This window comes from Haemorhous mexicanus, chromosome 3 (assembly GCF_027477595.1).
Source record: "Haemorhous mexicanus isolate bHaeMex1 chromosome 3, bHaeMex1.pri, whole genome shotgun sequence".
Taxonomy (NCBI): domain Eukaryota; kingdom Metazoa; phylum Chordata; class Aves; order Passeriformes; family Fringillidae; genus Haemorhous; species Haemorhous mexicanus.
The window spans coordinates 108,861,443-108,879,607 of record NC_082343.1 but is presented as its reverse complement, the minus strand read 5'-3'; the positions used below and the strand labels follow the sequence as shown (position 1 = coordinate 108,879,607).

Sequence of the window (18,165 nt, the reverse complement as noted above, 5' to 3'; positions counted from 1 at the left end):
AAGGTACAAACTCCAGTTCTCAATAAATACAATTTAAATTGCGACCTTTACTGGCAGCTGGCATGACTTTTTACCTGGCCCTGGCAATTGAAAGATATTCTGCAAATTCTTGTTTTCAGTTGCACTAAAATCCTTACTTACCTGATGACCAGTTTTATTTGTGTAATAAATTAGATATGATAATTTTTCTTTCTTAGCAGATTCCTGCATATATTCAATTTGGTATAATAATTAAGGCTAGCAGTAGTCTCTAGTATTGCAAAGGAAGGAATTTTCTATTTTTCCCTTACTATTTAAAATCCTTACAGTTCTGGAAAGATGAAAGCAAGGATGGAAAAACGAGCTGACTGAGAGAATTCCTAACTCATTTCTCTCTCTTTTTCGCTTTTTCTGATACCTGACAAGAATTTGGGATATAGATTCTCTCTCAAACCTCAAATATTCATGGTTTCTTTTCATTCTCTGACAAAAATAGGAAGTTCTGCTCAGTGTATACTTCTGACTCACTCCTCCTGTTTTTCCCTGATATCACAAGGCAGAATCTTACTGTTCTTCTTTCTCCAGGGTACATCATTAAGCCACTAAACGACTTTAGTTAAAATGGTAGTGGCCTGAACTTCCCATATTCAGTACCAGCCTAGCTTGTCTAACTCCTTACCCTTTGAGCTGAGAAGAACTATGGATCTGGTTTGACTGGATGCCATTTTGAGGGCTAACTTAAGTGAGTGGTAAAATAAACCCCTTCCAAATGTCTTGAGTGGAGCACTTAAAAATAGAAGTCTAGGGATCTCAAGGCACTGATGGAAAATCATGGCCTTTCCTTTTCATCAGCAGAATGAGATTATAATTATAAAGCTGGTTTCTCATTTACTTTGTTCAGCCCCATTTCCTTAAACTGAATGGATTGTCATTGAGATTTATTGGTAGGTATGGCTGTACATCTATGGCTGTGAAAGCAGTTGGTTCAAGACAACACAAAGTCTGATTCTTAATGTGTTTTTTTTTTTTTAATTGAGCCACCTCTTCACTTTAAGGGCATATTGCTGGTTCATCCTAAGTGGTAAATGTGCCAGAGCATGTGTACAAAGGTCACATTTGCCAGTCCCTGTGCCATAAGGGTACCTGTAGATAAGTGTGGTGATCTCATGGGAGTTCTACACTGAAAAAAACCCCACCCTGTTCTTCCAAAATGAAAATGGAAAGAATTTCTGCTGGAAAGTGGCAGCTGCAGTCTGACATTCATGTAATGGGAGCAACTGAAAGCTTTATGGTGTGTAACTGTGACACTGCATTCCAACATAAGCTTCTCCCTGCCCTTCTTCCAACCAATAAACTATTCTTCCTCTCTATTCACTCTCACCCCTCCTAATCTTCTTCTGTTTATATGCTTTAATCATAATAGCAACAAATCCATCCCTGCTGGTATTATCACACCGTTGCAAATTTTGGCCGTCTCCTTTGGCACTTCCCTTGTAGATGGAATGACATTGCCCACTTTGATGGGGCTTAATTCTCTGTGTAAAATACTGCCCTGTCAATGAATATTTTCTCTATTAAACTATTTTCAGTCCAACAATAAGATACAGATTTTTGGGAGAACAGTTTTCTCATTATTACCTTAACCCATAAAAAGGCAATTTTTTTTTTTTTTTTAATTCAAACATTTTGGGCAAGTTTTCAGTTACCCAAATATTTGTAGTACAGAGTAATTTGCATTTCAGCCCTGTGAGACTTATAAATGTAATGAACAGTCTGTGTGTTTAATATTTTTTATATTTTTAATAATTTGCAAATAGTTCAGTATGTAGAGCTGACCTGTTGAAAAATAGTTTGCAGTGTCTGTAGAGAATACTTCTGAGACTTTTGTGTATTTAACAGAATTCTGAGCTTCAGCTGGAAAAATTCTAGGAGTACTTCTTACTGGAAAATATTTCAAGTAATGTGAAGCAACAGATAGTTTTTTCCTGTGCCATGACCCAGTTGCAAGGTGAGGTATGGAAAGTCCCTCTCCCATTGCTATAAAACGGGTTTCAACATTGGAAGTAAAGTACACAGAAAATATTGATACCTGCTGAAAGGTGTGATTGAAAGTGTATTTATTTCTAAGGAAATTGTCAAAGGTCTCAATTCACTTGTCAGTCCAAGAGATTAATCTCTTAACTACCATGATCAGTGTTTTATGGCAGCTATGATCTTCATCTGTCTACTCAAGAATAGATAAACGAGTCTTGGTTTCTAGAGCTGGGGATATTGTGTCTTTGGTCATATCTACATGGAGCGTCGGCTGTCACATTTAATATCCGGGAAATAATCCTTTGATCAGAATTTTTTCATGGGGCAGAATTAAGACATATTAAATTTTTGAAAATTTTGCCACTAGTTTCAACAGGAGCAATATCACACCCACCTGTACTGTAGGTGCAATCACAGAGCAGCAGGAGTACTCACAGGGACATTGGGCACAGTCTCATTAGGGCTCTTCCTTTTGGTTACTGTGCTTGAGATCACTGTTGTCAAAGGTGATTTCTTACTCTCAGCAGCTGTAGCTGGATACTGCTGAGATTTCCATGCCTCTCACTTGCTTAATCTCAGTTACCTTGTCCCATTTCAGTTCTTTTGTAATTAAACTCTGCAGAGCAACTTCTAGTGTTCTCCTAATAATACAGCACAAAGTTAATACTGTAGAAGCCTGATGGTGATTCATGTTTTAGCAGGACTCTTCATATGGAGAGTCCAATGAGTTTGGATGCAGGACTCCAGTGCATAAGCTCAGAATCAAATTTATGCTAAGTCAGTGGAAAGTGGCCTTAAAGTAGACATAAATTTAGTCACACCTCACCTTGGTGCAAATGACACTCAGATCCACATACCTAAGGATGTAATCATTGTACCCAGCACTGTATTTGTCATTACACTGGAGATCACGGTTTCAAATACAAATACATTAACAAAAATGCTGGTCCTTGAATTTTGTTTCCATCCAAGTGGAACTGCCAGGAAGTACTGGAGGCTTGGGGTCTTATAGGTGTACTTCAAATAAAATTGGATAATGTATGTTAAATAAAAAAGGTGCCAGAACATGGAAAAACCGTGTGATCACTGTAGAGCATTTTAAACAAATGCAAATTTTACCTGCTATATATATCATCAGGTAGAAGCTGAAAGAAAATAGTAAAAAAATAAGCAAAAGTTTTAATCCATTTGAAAAAATGTGTGGACTGTATATATTTTAAAGTAGTAGGTCAAATTCAGATGTTGAAGGAGGTATCATTTATATGATAATATTTGATATATTGAATGTAGGAAACAATAAGTTAAATAACATAAAAATTCAGTTTGTTGTGATCCATTGTAAAGGAAGGTACCAAAAAAGGAAGATACCAAAAACCTTATGATCAGGAAATATGAATCAGCTTACACAAAAAGGAAGTTTCCCTTAGATTTACGTAACTGTTTCTTGACTTACATTTCTGCCATCTGCAAATAGTGCCTTTGTGTGATATCACAGAGGTCAGCATTGCCCATACAACTTAATTCCCTTAAAAAAAAAATCCAAATATGACCTTATATTTTGCATCAGTTGGTTCCATTGTAGAACATTGCGAAGTTGTGAGAACTGAGTTATGCCCAGTTTCACAAGATGGGTCTCAGTGTGCCCTGTATCTTTCATTACCTTGTATCTTGAAGGAAGTTAATGCTATTGAAATGTTTGGAAACAACATATTTCTGAGGTTTTCAGGAAGATTTATATGTATGATTTTTTCTTAGAGAAACCTTCCAGGAAGTATATATCTATGTACACTGTTTCCTGAAGAGCTGATACAGCTGATACTTCGTGCATAGGTCCAGATAGGAATAGCTAAAGCCATGGGATATGTGGTTATATGAATTTGTGTTGTCCTGAAGCCAGCCTGTTGTAGTCTCTGGAGTTCTCTCTTTTATAAATCAGAATGATGGAGACCTGTCTAAGTTGACCACCTCCCTTAAGGTCAGTAATAGTGATGAAGATTTTTAGAGGTGAGAGGGGTCTGCATGGGCTGTACCTATGATGAAACAGAAACAAGAATGGTCTCCTCCTCAAGCTGAATTGAATATCCCAATCTATTAGAGTATGCTCTAAGTAATTTTAACTATAAAGACATGAAGTTAATTCTGAAAAAGGGAGAGTGCATCAGACCAAGAGGCGGAGACATCCTTGACATCAAAGGTAAATGGAAAACAGCACTTGGACAGGAAACAGCCCTTGTCACATAGTCAGCCTGAGCTTAGGATGTGAGTAGTTAATGGAAAAGACTGTAAAGAAAGCTAAGAGAGTACATCTGTTATGGTGGCTGTAGATTTACACCACGTAGATATAGTAAATATCATATCATATATATATATTTTTATTATTATTATTATTATTATTATTATTATTATTATTATTATTATTATTATTATCATACCTATGCTGTATATGGACTTTTCCATAGTCCACCAAATATTTTTTTGTCCTGATGTTAAATATAGCTTCTGTGCCCTCATTATCAGATGATGGCCTCATTTGCCTTCCTTGGAAGCAGTAAAAGATGACCACAGGTAGAGAGTATATTCAGTGTTCCCTATAGCACTGTAAACCTTGTTTACATGCTCACAGTTAAATTCATCAAGTATTTAAAGTCACAAAAGAATTCTCTATCAACACTGATCTCTGTGTTTTGTTTTGGTAGCATTTTCTCTAGGCTAAAAAAAAAAATCCTTTCCTGGGCTTTTAAAAATATTTTAATTTAATGAGTTCCATATTAGAAAAGGGGGCCCATGAGAGTGATAGTGTTGTGAGTCTCCTATCTTCTCATCCTGTGCTTTATCATCAGTTGTGGGCATTTGGATCATTTTCCAAAGCATCATAAAATATGTCATTGGGTGCTGGAGGGTTTCTTACAGTTTGATGGGAAGGAAATAGAGAGTGGTTGTGGACTGGGTTTGATGATCAATCTTGTGCTGGAGTGTTGAAAAGTTCATCTTTTTAACAGAGTACTTTGAATTATAAATATTTTTCCATAGTGTTCTCAACTTTACTTTTTTTTTATTTTTTCCTCTTTTTTTTTTTTGGAGGAAGGGTGAAAGCTTTAGGAATAATGTGTGATTGGTTTTCTCCTCCTGAAAGGATATATTTCTTTCCTGATTATAACCACTCTGCAGACATTCTGCCAGCCTGCTGTATAACTGAAACATAAATACATTTTTAATTGTTGAACGTGTTAAACATTAACACGGAAGAAGGAAAGGAGGGGGAAAAGCCCTCACTTTTTAAGTGAACGCATTTGCTTTTCATCATTCATTTAGTCAACATCTGTAATATGCAGTCCCAGGACAATGTACTTGCATGAGAAAAGTTGAATATATAAGTAACATCATCAGCTTTATGTTAAGTAGTTTTTTACAGCTCCGTGACACAAGGTTCTGGTTTGGGAAGTCCAGGCTGTCTGTACATCTGTGTAAGGGGGCATTTATCTTTCTTGCACCATTCCTGCTGGTAGCAGTTCAGCAGCTGGAACACTATACTTTGATGCAGCATAAAAATTTGTGTCAATACAGGCTCCTGCTACCTGCTTTAGCATTTTAGATTTTTCATTTCTTTCCATCACATTTACTTATGTCACTTGTTTCACCCAGAATATTATTGAGTATCCTTTGCATTTATAGCCCTTAAAAATTTGTGTAGGTATGATTCTCCATCCCATTACCTTTTTGCTCCCATTTTGCCATACAATTCATGGGTTTTTTTCTCTATATATAACTTCTTCGAGAAATTTTATCATCAAAGCCCCTTGTTAATTTTAGGCTGTATTTGTGGCTCGCTCTTGGTTGAAATCTTTCCATTTAGGATGTAGAGCACAGGATGCAATCTGCATTATCTCCCAGAGGCAGAGCTTCCTCTGGCATTTGTGATGTGTTTTCTCACTGTGTGTAATGTGAAGTTGCAGAGCTTCTCTCTTGTTTGCTATCTGCACCATATCATATTGCAAACTTTCATCTCCCACGTGTCTTTACCACTGTATTATATGCCAGGATTTTTGCTACTCATTCATGCTTTAGATTATTTTTGCTTAGCATATTTAAAAATAGTAGTAGCTTTGGAGTTTGTTCTGTGAGCTAAATAATTAAAATACCAAATTTAACTTAATCTCATTATTATACCACTGCTTTCCAGTTCAGGAGTGGGGTTGAAGGTGGGTGTTGTTTTGGGGCTTTTGTTGGTGGGCAGGTATTTTCTGAACTTCTGCTTAGGAAAATTACCTTAAACCAGTGAAACAGACACCCAAGCTGGATCTCAGAAAGGTTATTTGGCATGTACTGAAGCACCATGTCCATGGAAACTGCAGTCTAGCTACAAAAGTAGTGACAGTCAGTATGAAATACCTCTAGCTTCTTGTCTTATACTGCCTATCTGCAATTTGAAGATCAAATCTTCAAACATTCACCTGATATCATAATTAAAGCATATTTTCAGTTTTTACAAAAGTAAGTAATACATTCTGGTCTTCTTAGATTACCATGTTAAGGGGCACCAGTGTATTTACAGTGTTTTCAGTGTTAGAGCTCATACACTGCTGTGGACGGGCCTCTTTAGAGAACACTTGCTCAGATACTGCTTAATGGTAGCATTTTGTTTCCCTCAAAATACTGTTTAGAAGTATGCCCTGCTGTTTCTCCCTGGAGGAGGAGTCTCATTTCGTTCTATATGATGAAGCTCCTAGTTAGAAGTTCTAGGTCTTCTGTAGTTAGTGGGAAGCACATAATTCTACTAGAAAGTAGTTTTAGATCACTTGATATTTTTTGAGGATCTGTCCATGACTCAGTTGGGAGTCTTGGGTGGTTTAACTCCTATCTCAGGCACCTCAATTAAGAACCAGTAGTGAACTTGGATAACACTGAACCAAGATGGACTCTGAAAGGGCAGAGGTTTATTCTCAGTTATTTTCCCACCATTTCATGGTGCAATTTCAGCAGATACCTTTAATATCTATGCTTGTAAACACATAGAGTTAGTGACGGGCCGTTCTTTCCTTGCTGAGCATCTGATGAATGATCCCTTGATAACAGATGGGAAATCTTTATATACTTGCCAAGGTTACCCCACAGTGTGTTTAGAACCTCATGTAGACAAAACTGATTATTCAATATCACTGAAAAGGACAAGGTATTTCTGATTGATTGAGGTAAATATGCTAAGAATTTTATTTAAATTCTTTTTTTGTATAAAATATACCAGGGCCCTGACATACATATATACCTGTGGCTCCTGACAGCAAATGGCAAAATACAGCTTAGATTCCAGGCATGAATCTTCCGAGACCCTAACTTGATTGCTTCACAGACATCCTGTATTTAGAAGAATCCCTGGTCTGCACTGTTTTCTAGCCTGTGCCCAGATGTCCAGCTGGCTTTGGCCAGAATCCTGCCAGAGAACATACTAAAAGGTGTTGGTCTTGGAGCCTAGGCCCTAGCCCAGTTTCACTTACCAATTCTGAGGTCACGATGCAGATTGGAAAACATGGGTTTTATCACATATTAGGAGATAACATTTTTTGTACTGGTTTCACCTCTTTCTATTTACAGAAGACATACAAGGGGGAAAACCATGCTAGCTTGTCAGTAATAAGTGCCTCTGCTGTGATAAAACTCAGGTTATTGCTGTAATGACAAAGAGAACTGTTTCTCATACTGCTCTTCTGGCACAGCTCAACTGCTCTGTGCATGTATGCATGCTTTACTATAGTTATGAATTTGCTCTTTTAGTGTAAGATGTCATTAATATTCATGTAACCAGAGTGCTGGGTAGGGATCTCTAGGTATCGCTGTATTTATTCAGGGAAGAATTAGAAGCATGTACCTGGGTATGTGCACGTATGTGTGTGCATGTGTTGGACTTGGCACATGCCCAAGGCAATGCCAAGGCCTAATGCCTTAGAGGTAAAGGCACTGAAGTTGTCAAGCAAAATTTAATCCAAAGTTTATGTGGGAAATGGATCTATGGACTGCTTGCAGGCTTTTATTCTTAGTCCTTAAAAGTTCATTTGATTTTACATACTCAGGTTTTATATCTTTGGCGCTATTGTTTGGGTGCATATGTGTCTATGTAAAAGGAAAATAGCATCCTGACCTTGTAAATCATGTTCATTCTTAGGATCATTGCTCTCTGCTGCTGTCCTGTTGCCTTTACACTGCTGTGCTCTTACCTACATGAAAATAACTGGGTCATGTGTGTTTAAAGATGGCATCTGGTAGTTCTGCTTAACCGTAATATCTTCAGACACTCTGAGATAATTTCTGCCTGTGTGACTGTCTGTGCATCCTCCATGTGCCTTCACAGCCCTGCATGTATTGATTCCCTTCAACAATTCAATCCCTAGCTGGATCCTCAGTATGCCTATGGAAACTCTACCAGAAGGTCATCAGTCCTGGATCCTTGATTCAGTTTGTTCTCAAACTATGAAAATTCAAATACCCTTAGTAAAGCTGAGCTGACAAACATGAACATGATGCTGTTGGTGGCACTCAAAAAGTCTGTTTTTGTAAGGGAGCAAGAGTTCCTTCAGCCCGTCAGAGAATTTAAGAGTGTTATTTAATTTTACCAGCATGTTCACAGAGTTGCATATACTAACTGTGCATTTGTTTGGAAAATAAATTCAGCTCTTCAGGGAGCATGTTATGCACCTCATAGAAGACATTTTGTAGAAAATTTAAAAATCTTTCCTTCTGTCACTTAACCTCACAGATTTTATATAATGGAATTAGAAGTCTGGAAAGAAAGAAATAGAAAAAAATAGAATGTGTCTGATGCCAGGACACACAGGGAAAATTTGGGCACTAAGAAACAGGAAATATAGAAAATTTTAAAGGAAACTTTGAAATCAAGTGCACTTTCCTCTGCCCTGTTCTATAACCCCTGTATGTTGGGAAGGGTCCATAGAAGATGTTAACAGAAGATTCTCTTGCACTAAGCAGCCACTAATGAACTAAGCCACCATGACATTATTTGTAACAAAAAATACAAACTTTCCTAAAATGTTGGTTATTTACAATTTTTTACCTTTTTGTTTTACAGAAACAGTTTGGTTACCCAGAAAAGTAACCTTCGGTTAGAGCAGAGAATTGTAATTTACCATACAGTTATTTAAAATATTCCTGCTTTTGCAATGTATATTTTCATGTGGAATCATCTGTCTTCACAAATTTCAGTTTATTTGTCCATAAAAAGCATGCTAACACTGCTCTCTGGTCCTTAATTCTTATAAAGCACTTCAAAATAACAGTTATAAGATCTTCTGTTAACTGTGTTTGAGATATTTGTTTTCTTACCTCTTTGATATGCCAAACATTTGTTTAGAATTACAGGAGATCCATAGGGTGAAGTAGAAGAAAATGCATACAGTATGTTTTGACTTCACACCAGGGAAAAAAAAGTGTTTTGTCATTTGTGTCCATTCTTTAGCTCTTTTGCTGTCATGAAATCCTGTGGATTTGTTGATATTGAGCTGTGACAGAGTTCACTGGTACAAAAACCAAATGACATCTTAAACAGACGAAGCAGAAATTATTTGAGATTTTAAAGTAGAACTCTATATTTTACATATTAAATTCTATTAATGAATGAGCAAAGTGAACAGGCAGGCCCAGCAGGTCCTGCTGTGGGGTGAGGACAGCCCAAGCCAGCCCTGTCTGGTTTATCCTGTGTGTTTTCTTGGAAATCTGCTCGGCACAGCTGTGGCAATAAAGCACAGAATACTTCCCTGATCCTCGTTGTTTTGCCTGCAGGTTTCTGCATACTGAGAAGAAGAAATTGTGTGATTAATGTGGCATTCTGTGTCAAGGGTAGACTGTAGATTACCGTTAAGTGCATCATTATGTTATCTTTGAGAAATTTACTAGGTATCACCTGGCAGATAATAGCTTTTCTTCTGCCCACACAAGAGGGGAATAACAAACTAATACATGGGGTGACCTAATATATCTAAAAAGAAGTGCTGCTTTTGACAGAGAAGCAGCTCTTGCTTTCTGAAGGGTTTTGAAGGAATTTTAAATTAAACTTCCTCACTTGTTTTCTTTCCAGAGCTGGCTGTGTGGGTGCAGCACCATGCTTGGGTGCTCCATTACTGAGCACCGGATGGTGCAGTGACTCTGATGTAACACATCATGGATTGTTTCCTTCCTTCTGCCCCCTGATTTGAAGTCTGAGTTCCCTTTGGGCTCTGAAATGCATAACTGGTGTGGGATCTGAACCTTGTGATCTTTCTGGTGGTGGTTATTGTATTAACCATTTCTGCCATCCTGGTGATCAAGAACAGGTTATGCAGCAAGAGCAAGTGCTTTCCAAAAACTTCCCTGCTCAAAAACCAATGAGAGCCTCCAGCAACCACTGCTTCTGTCATTAAAGCAGAGTGAACCACTGATTTATTTCTGAGGAGGTTTCACTTCCTGGTCTTTTCTTCAGTGGACCAGAGTCCTTTTATTTTATGGCTCTGATAGAGATATCTGAGCATATCTGTGGTCTGTCATGGGCAAGGTGGTCTGTTCATTGAGATCCAAGGGGCAGGACTGAGAAGGCATGGCTGTAATTAGTGTATTCATCTACTTGGAGCCTCCTCTAAAAAAAAAATCTTTGAAATGGCTCTTGCTCTTTTCTGTTGGTCAGTGTTTGCCTTTTTGCATCCTGACTGCTTTTCTCTCCTATTTTATTTCTATTAGCAAAATGTCTCTCTGTATTAAGAGCAGGTGGCATGGTGTGACAGCCCTCTCTGGGCCCTGGCTGTGTGAGCTCAGAAGGCACAGACCTGGGGGCCTGAGTCTGCAAACAGCATTTCTTGTGTAATCAAAAATGGCTGATTTAAAAAGCATTGGCCTCCTGTTGTTGGCATTGAAGGACTTAACTGCTCTGAAAATTAAATCACTTTTTTAAGTACTGGTTGTAAGTGGCATCCAGTTTTCAAGCATGATTTTACATTCTCAGCACTGTCATTTACCAGTCCCTTAAACAAGTAGTATTACCCACTCAAACTTCAAATTGTAGCTAAAGAATATATTTCAACTCATTCAGTAGAAGGCACTAGTGGAAAATATTACTATGGGGGTGTTTTTAACTTTATCCAATTTGCATACTTGTACTGTTTTTATAAGGAAATCATTTAAACATTTTACAAAAATCCTTTGCTGGTGTGGTTGAGACTATTAAATTGTGCAGTGTTAAACAGCAACTTTTTGCAAATTTAATGGTTTGGCTTTTTTGTACTCTGTTCTCATTTTAATAAAAAAAAAACAACTTGCAACTTTTACTTCAAATCCAAACCCAAGTTTGGACATAACCCTTGTGCAGCGAAGCTGTGAAAGTACTCAGCTGTCATTTTGTCATCTTGCTTTGGATAGATTTAGATAAAAGCTCAATCAAACGCTTGGATGTACAGGAATGTATGTGTGGACTCTTGCTAGAAGCCTTTGCTTTATTCTTTAATATTTATATGGACCAGTGATCATGGGAAGTGAATCATATTCATTGGGGATCCTTCCTAAACAAAGCACCTTGGTCAATACCATGCTGTTACAGAATGGTATTTAATATTCCTTATTTTCAGAGCTCACTTTTCCTGTAAAATAAGTAGTTTCTCTTCCCTCTGTGTTCTAAAATTTACTGTGCAGGTCATACATTCCTGAAGTTAATGGACTGATTGCTCTAGATGCAGAAATATATAAACAGTGTCAAAAGGGAAACTCCCAAAGTCCCCATGCCTTCCTCCTGTGGTGTGTGTTGAAAGAATCAAGAGCAGAACATTCTGGGCTGGTTTGTTCTCTGGATGCATGCTCAGGCCATGCACCATTTCATTCTCTCTGTGATTCATACACACTGCTAGACGACAGAGTAGGAGCTGCCTTGGCACCCACGTGAGTTATGTGAAGAGCTTGCAGGTAATATTAGCTTTTGGTTCTTAACAAAATATGGAACTTCTGAGACACTGCATCAGATTGTACACCCTTGGACCAGTCGGGGTTTGAGCCCTGTGAAATGTAGAGTTAAAAATTAATGATGAAATAGAAGCAGCTGCCTTGGTGACTAGCCAAGAGAGCATCTATGCCTTGAATAGTGAACTTCAGTGTAAGTGCTGTCCTGAGTATTGAAATCTTGCAGTTCAATAGCGTGATAAGTGAATAACTGATAAATAAATTGACCAGTTGTACAAATGCTGTTGATTGTCACAATCATCAGTAGTGACAATTACAGTGTAATTTAAGTGTACTTGTACTGTTTTAAGTGGGTTAACCAAAGCAGAGTCAAGGACAGGTGGCACAGCCCTCAGCCACTCCTGGACACGAGGTGTGTTTGCCTTCAGTCGAATCACCAGCCAACTTTCTGTAGTCCCTGGATCCACTCGAGTCTGTTTCCAGAGTCTCCTCTTGCTCAGCTCTCTGCTTTTCCATGTGCTTAACAGATAAATATTACTGGACTTTGAATTGGGGGTAGTTTAAACTAGGTGAATCTGAATGTTACTCTCTAATATTGTTAATATTTGCGCATTATATCTAAACTTAGATATATATGTATGTATATACTCTTTTTTTATTATATAAATAAATATTTGTCATAATTTTTGTATTTTGACTGATGGTTATCTGAAGAAACTTAAATGAATTATGAGAAAGGTTCCCATAAATAAGAGGATAATTAACCTCTGCACATTATTTAATGGTATTTATGTGTCATTCATAGTTGTGACAATACGTGGTGCTTTTGATAGGCAGTGTCCTCCATTTTCAAAATAATTGACTTTATAATAATTCTGAAAATTTTAACTTGAATATAATTCTGTGTCATCTACCTGATTTCAGCTAGTGTAAACTGTTTATAGATAAATTTCAGGCATTTAAAAAATAAAAAACCCAAAAATTATTAACTGATTGTGAGCATTTGAATATTATTAATTTCCTTAATTTTACCTGAATATTTCTACTTCATTTATTTCTAGACACAAATATGACATGCTGTTTTATCATTATATGTGTTCATTATAACAAAATGGGTTAAATCTTATATCTACACTTCTGTTGCAAAGAAGTTGAACTAAATCTTTTAAGCAATTTTGCAGCCAAATGCACATTTCAGGATCATGGCTTGGGAATTCAGCAGTAAATTAAGAAATAGTGGATGAATGTTTGAAAAATACAAATTTTACATTTCTCTGTTATTGTCTGCAAAAGGTTTAAAAAAGAAATTAAATAAAACTATCGTCCATCTTTTAAAATTGTGGGTCATTACAAAATGCAGGAATGTACAGGACAGGGTAGCAGCTTTCTTGGTTTCTCCTTTTTCTGCCAAGGTTTAGCAGCTTTGTCTGTGGTTAGTACAGCCATCCAAGCAACTAATCCTATATCTATAAACTGCAATGTCAAAGGATTAAAGTGTGCCTGGGAACGCAGGTCAAATCTGCTTTAGATCACAACAGTTTGGGTTCAGCTCCTAGCTGAAATATCACAAAACTACCATGTAATTTAGTACAAGTTTTGCATTCCAATACTTCAGCTGCTGGTTGCCTTTAATAAAAAGAGGCCCAGGATTGATTTCCCTGAGAAGGTATTTTTCTTTGTCTCAAACCAAAGTAGTATCAGCTGGAAAGCAGAAGGATTTATTAAAATAGTTCTGTATTTTTATATAAATAACTCTTTCAAATTCTGCTTTTAAAATTCTGTAAGAAGTACAATTTCTGATGATGGATGCATGGCATAGGTTTCCCTTCCCTCTCTCTGTCTGGCTGAACACAGTGACTTAAGAGACAGGGGGCAGTGGTGACAAGTTCCTGCCTGGCACTGCCAGTGTCTCCCCTCTGGGACTTCTCCACCTCTCCAGGTGCCCCAGAGTGACAGCTGTGAGGCTCTGCAAGAACAGGAACCAGAACAATGGTTCACCTGGCTTGAAGGTGTTGCTGATGTTGTCAGTCTACAACCTGCTTCCATAAAAGCTGCTACCATGAAAAAAAAAGACGAGTAATTTTCCAAGGAGACTCCTTCTGAAGGAAACAGACCCACTTCTTACGGAAGCCTGCTGCCTCCCTGAGCCATGTTAAAGATGTGAAGAGAAAGTTTCCCATCATCCCACCCTGGTACAGCTCTTGGATTATAATCCATTATTGATTCTTCAGGTAGACAGCAATTAAATTTCAACAAGCAGCCCAAGGACAATCAAGAGAGACTTCAGGACCTTGGGACAGCTGTTTAGGGAATCAGAAGCACAGACAGTATTCTCTGTTTTTCCAGCCGCAGGGAATGATGAAGGAAGATACAGGAAGAGCCAGCAGATCAATACCTGACTCTGACCAGTTGTTCTCTGAGTATCCAGACATGGACAGTGAGCAGAATGAAGCCCCCAAAATCTGAGGGGAAATGGTTAGTGACCTGCCCAGCACAGACACACAGCTGTCGGTGACCAGCAGGATGAGGGCCGTGATTCTCACCCTGTTCTGGGCAATGTCGAGGCCCTGCCTCGAGTGCTGAGTTCAGTTTTGGGCTCCTCATGACAGGAAAGACATTGAGGTGCTGGAGTGTGTCCAGAGATGGACAAGAGAGCTGGGAAGGGTTCTGGAGCACAAGTCTGATGAGGAATGGCTGAGGGAGTTGAGTGGAGAAAAGGAGTTTCAGGAGGAACATACTGCTCTACAGCTACCTGAAGGAAGGTTGTAATGAGGTGGGGATCTGTCTCTTCTTCCAAGGAACAAGTGATAAGACAAGAGAAAACAGCTTGATGTTGTACCAGGGGAGGTTTAGATTGGAAAAATTCCTTCACAGAAAGGGTTGCCAAGCACTTAACTGGTTGCCCAAGGGAAGTTGTTTATTCACCATCCCTGGGGGTATTTAAATGATGTATAGATGTGGCACTTCGGAACATGTTTTATTTGTGTATGTGGCAGTGCTAGGCTAACAGCTGGACTCAGTGATCTTAAAGACCTTCTCCAACCTAAAGGATTCTGTGATTTTATTATATTTCCTGAATTGTTGCAGTTTGTTCTGTTGCAATGCCCAGATTGTGTAAGCATCTCTTGGTGGCATTCCCTGCCTTCCATTGGAGAGCTGCTGGGACCAGGGGTGCTGCATGCAGGTGTAGTGGCGTACACCAGCTGCATCTCATCTGGGAGTAAAGAAAATTATCATAAAATATATTTTACAAAGATAATAATTAATTTGCACAACACATAGAGTGATGTGCATTAAGCAGACATAGGAAACTACATTTATTAATATTGAGTTACCAAGAAAGCTCAGCTGTTTATACCTTATTATCTACCAGTGCAATATCCAGATCCTCTCTTAATTATTTTTATTGATACTTCTGTTAGGTAGGGCTGTGTCTCTTTGAGGGTTACTCCTATATGAGATATTGCAATATATTTTTACTTCCAGAAAAAAGTTGCAGTTACTCTTTTAGAATATTTGCTTGATGTTAGCGTTGAACTTTAACTATGAGTAAATGTATTAACTCAGGTTTGATTAGTATGGGTGGGTGTGATTTTAATTAATTTCTTTGTATTTTAAAGATATAGTGTATTATTATAAGATAAATTACTACCTTCAGAATGTCTATTTCATTACGATATAAAAAGCAATATTTTATGCCAGTGTACCCACTGTAGTCGAGAGGCTGTATGCTTCTTGTTCTGACCAAGTTTACCTGTATTGAGCCGCAAATTGAAAACCCTGTGTGTTGTCAGTTTTTAAAGTTACCATCACAGCAGCTGACATTTTTCAAATTTGTTTGGTTGGTTTACTTGGAGAAAATCTTTTACCAGGTGAAATGAAAAGCAGTGTACTTTTCCCGACATAAAAAGCCCGCCGGGACTGAGCGGAGGGCTCCTGCCTGCTGCCCTCTGCTGGGGCTACTCCTGCTGGTGCTTCTAAAGGCCACTCGCCTCTTGAGTTTCTTATCAGAAAACATAAGTTTGTAACCGTGTATTTATTTGCTTCATGTTTTAAAAAATTGAATCTGGGCGCATCACACACCTTTGGGGCAATGTGCCTGGAAGCTCGATGTCATTGCGATGGAGACTCGTGTAAAGCTCGTGGCTGCAGGCTGGGCTGTGCTGCCGTGCCCTTGCTGACGGTGCTTTCCCTGCTCTGACAGGTCCTGCGCTCCGTGCTGCTGTTCCCGACCATCGAGCGCATGGCTCAGTCCCCGCAGGGCAAGCTCATGACGCCCCTGCTGTGCAAGCTCCGCTACGCTCTCTACATGCCCGTGTTCCTGCTCTCCTTCCTCCCCGAGGGAGTCAAGGCCTCCCTGGTGAGGTTTGCACTGCGGGGGATGAAGACCTGTGACGAGTCTTCAATAACAACCTCCATAAATCTCTTCAGTGTCGACTGCATTGGTGAGCACCTTTTCTGTGTTAAACCATCTTTTGTATTTTCTCATTTAGTAAATGTTGATTTAGTTTTTTAGTATTAAAGCATGAGTTTCTTTTCTAAAATTAAGACCATGGGTACAGGAAAGTTTCATTAAGAGTAAATTTAAAAAAAAATCTTAAAGGCAAAATAACCAAATATTTTCACAAAGAATATATATTTCTTAAGCAAACTGACCTAGACTACTGACGTGATTTCTCATGTGATTAAAACACGCTTTTTACAATCTACTTTATGTGACTTACGTCTGCTTGCTTTTTACATTTCATTCATATTGGATGGTGAATGTAAAGCAGTAATCAGTTTCACAAAGAGTTCTTTGCATATGTTTTTGTTAAGCTGTTTTAGCCAGCTGTATAGACTCTGTCATCTGAACTGGAATATTGGTAAATGCAGAGAAGGACTTTCAGCCTACAAAGACTCATAGAAGTTACTTTATGCACTGAATTTCAGCACTTTTTTAGGCACAAAGAGAATGATTAACGCTCCTCCGGTGCATATTGTACATATATTTTACACATTCTAGCAAGAGAAACAACTTTAAGAAGCAGAATAATTTCAGATATATTATGTTAAGTTTAGAATGAAAACCAGAACGTGAATTGTGCTATACTCCAGGTATTTTGGTAAGCTAATAGTTTAAAACAATTTGGAATTGAATTGACATGCTAACGCAGTAATAATAGCAAGAAGGAAGTTTTGATTGCATTAATAGTTGTAAAAACACATTCCTACATTTCCAGTTGGGCTCTGTCTTCTATCAGTTAAATTTTACTTACTAATCATCCAAACAGATGTGCCAGAGTAACTGGGATTGCAGTGAGGGGCTGTGCCTTTCATGGATCTGTGGCTCTGTGTGGGAAGCTCCTTGTAGGACTGTACACAGACCAAAAGCAGGATGGGTTTGTGCTGCCAGCCTGGGCAGCTCCACTTTTGTTGTAAAGACTGGACATGATGACAGTCACTCCCTTGCAGTGCCCTGTGCCTGACAAAAGCAGGCTCCTGCTTGATAATACACATTTCTGATTGAACTCCTGTAGTTTGTTGCTTGAGTTCCTATTAATTGATGACAGTTTTGTGGTGACCAAGAAGAAAGCAAGCATGCAGTTATACCTATATGAGGTGTTCAAGTGTCTTCCTTTGATAGTTTTGTCTCAGAAAAAAGTATGTGGTGGTCTGTGAGGTCACATCTCCACAAGCCAGGAATCCTTCTCTGGTCCCCACAGATAAACTTTTACCTCTAAAATACAGGTTATACACAGCCAGGGCTGCATTGGAAATGGTCCTTGGCCTGTGTTAACCTCCAAAAAAGCAGGGCCAGCCATTGTTTGTATGTGTTGTTTGGCCCAGACCACACGGCAGCGGCAGGAATAATTGAACAGAACGGATTTTGTGTTCTGCTGTTGGAGGCTGACCCTCTGAGCTCTTTAGTCCCCAGGTAAATGAGCCGGGTTGATGTGTGCCTGTCAGCCTGTTGCCATTTCCTCTGTGTACCAGTGTCTGACCTGTGTCCTAGCTGTAAGGTAAATGGAGGCAAGACACCAGGCTGAAGGCTCTTCACTCATGGGATGTGTTCTCTGACTGTGTTCAGTTTGTTGCCTGAATTAATTCTACCAGAATGAAAACCCCTGGGATCCAAAGTCTTGTAAAACTTGCATAAATAGGCCTTATTGATGCAACTAGTCTTTTGGGCTTGTGATAGCATCTCTCTCAAGTATAATTCCCCTTTGGTTTGCATCTTTGGAAACT

At 38.6% G+C, this 18,165-nt stretch overlaps 1 protein-coding gene across 2 annotated transcripts in view; it reads left to right on the top strand.

Annotated features, from left to right (window-relative positions):
- LDAH (lipid droplet associated hydrolase) overlaps positions 1–18,165 on the top strand; it is a 112,065-nt gene that overhangs the window by 56,093 nt on the left and 37,807 nt on the right. For both annotated transcript variants that reach the window (XM_059842952.1, XM_059842953.1), the window contains one exon: positions 16,142–16,382. In XM_059842952.1, coding sequence (XP_059698935.1) covers positions 16,142–16,382 — 241 coding nt within the window. The remainder of the gene's footprint in view (positions 1–16,141; positions 16,383–18,165) is intronic.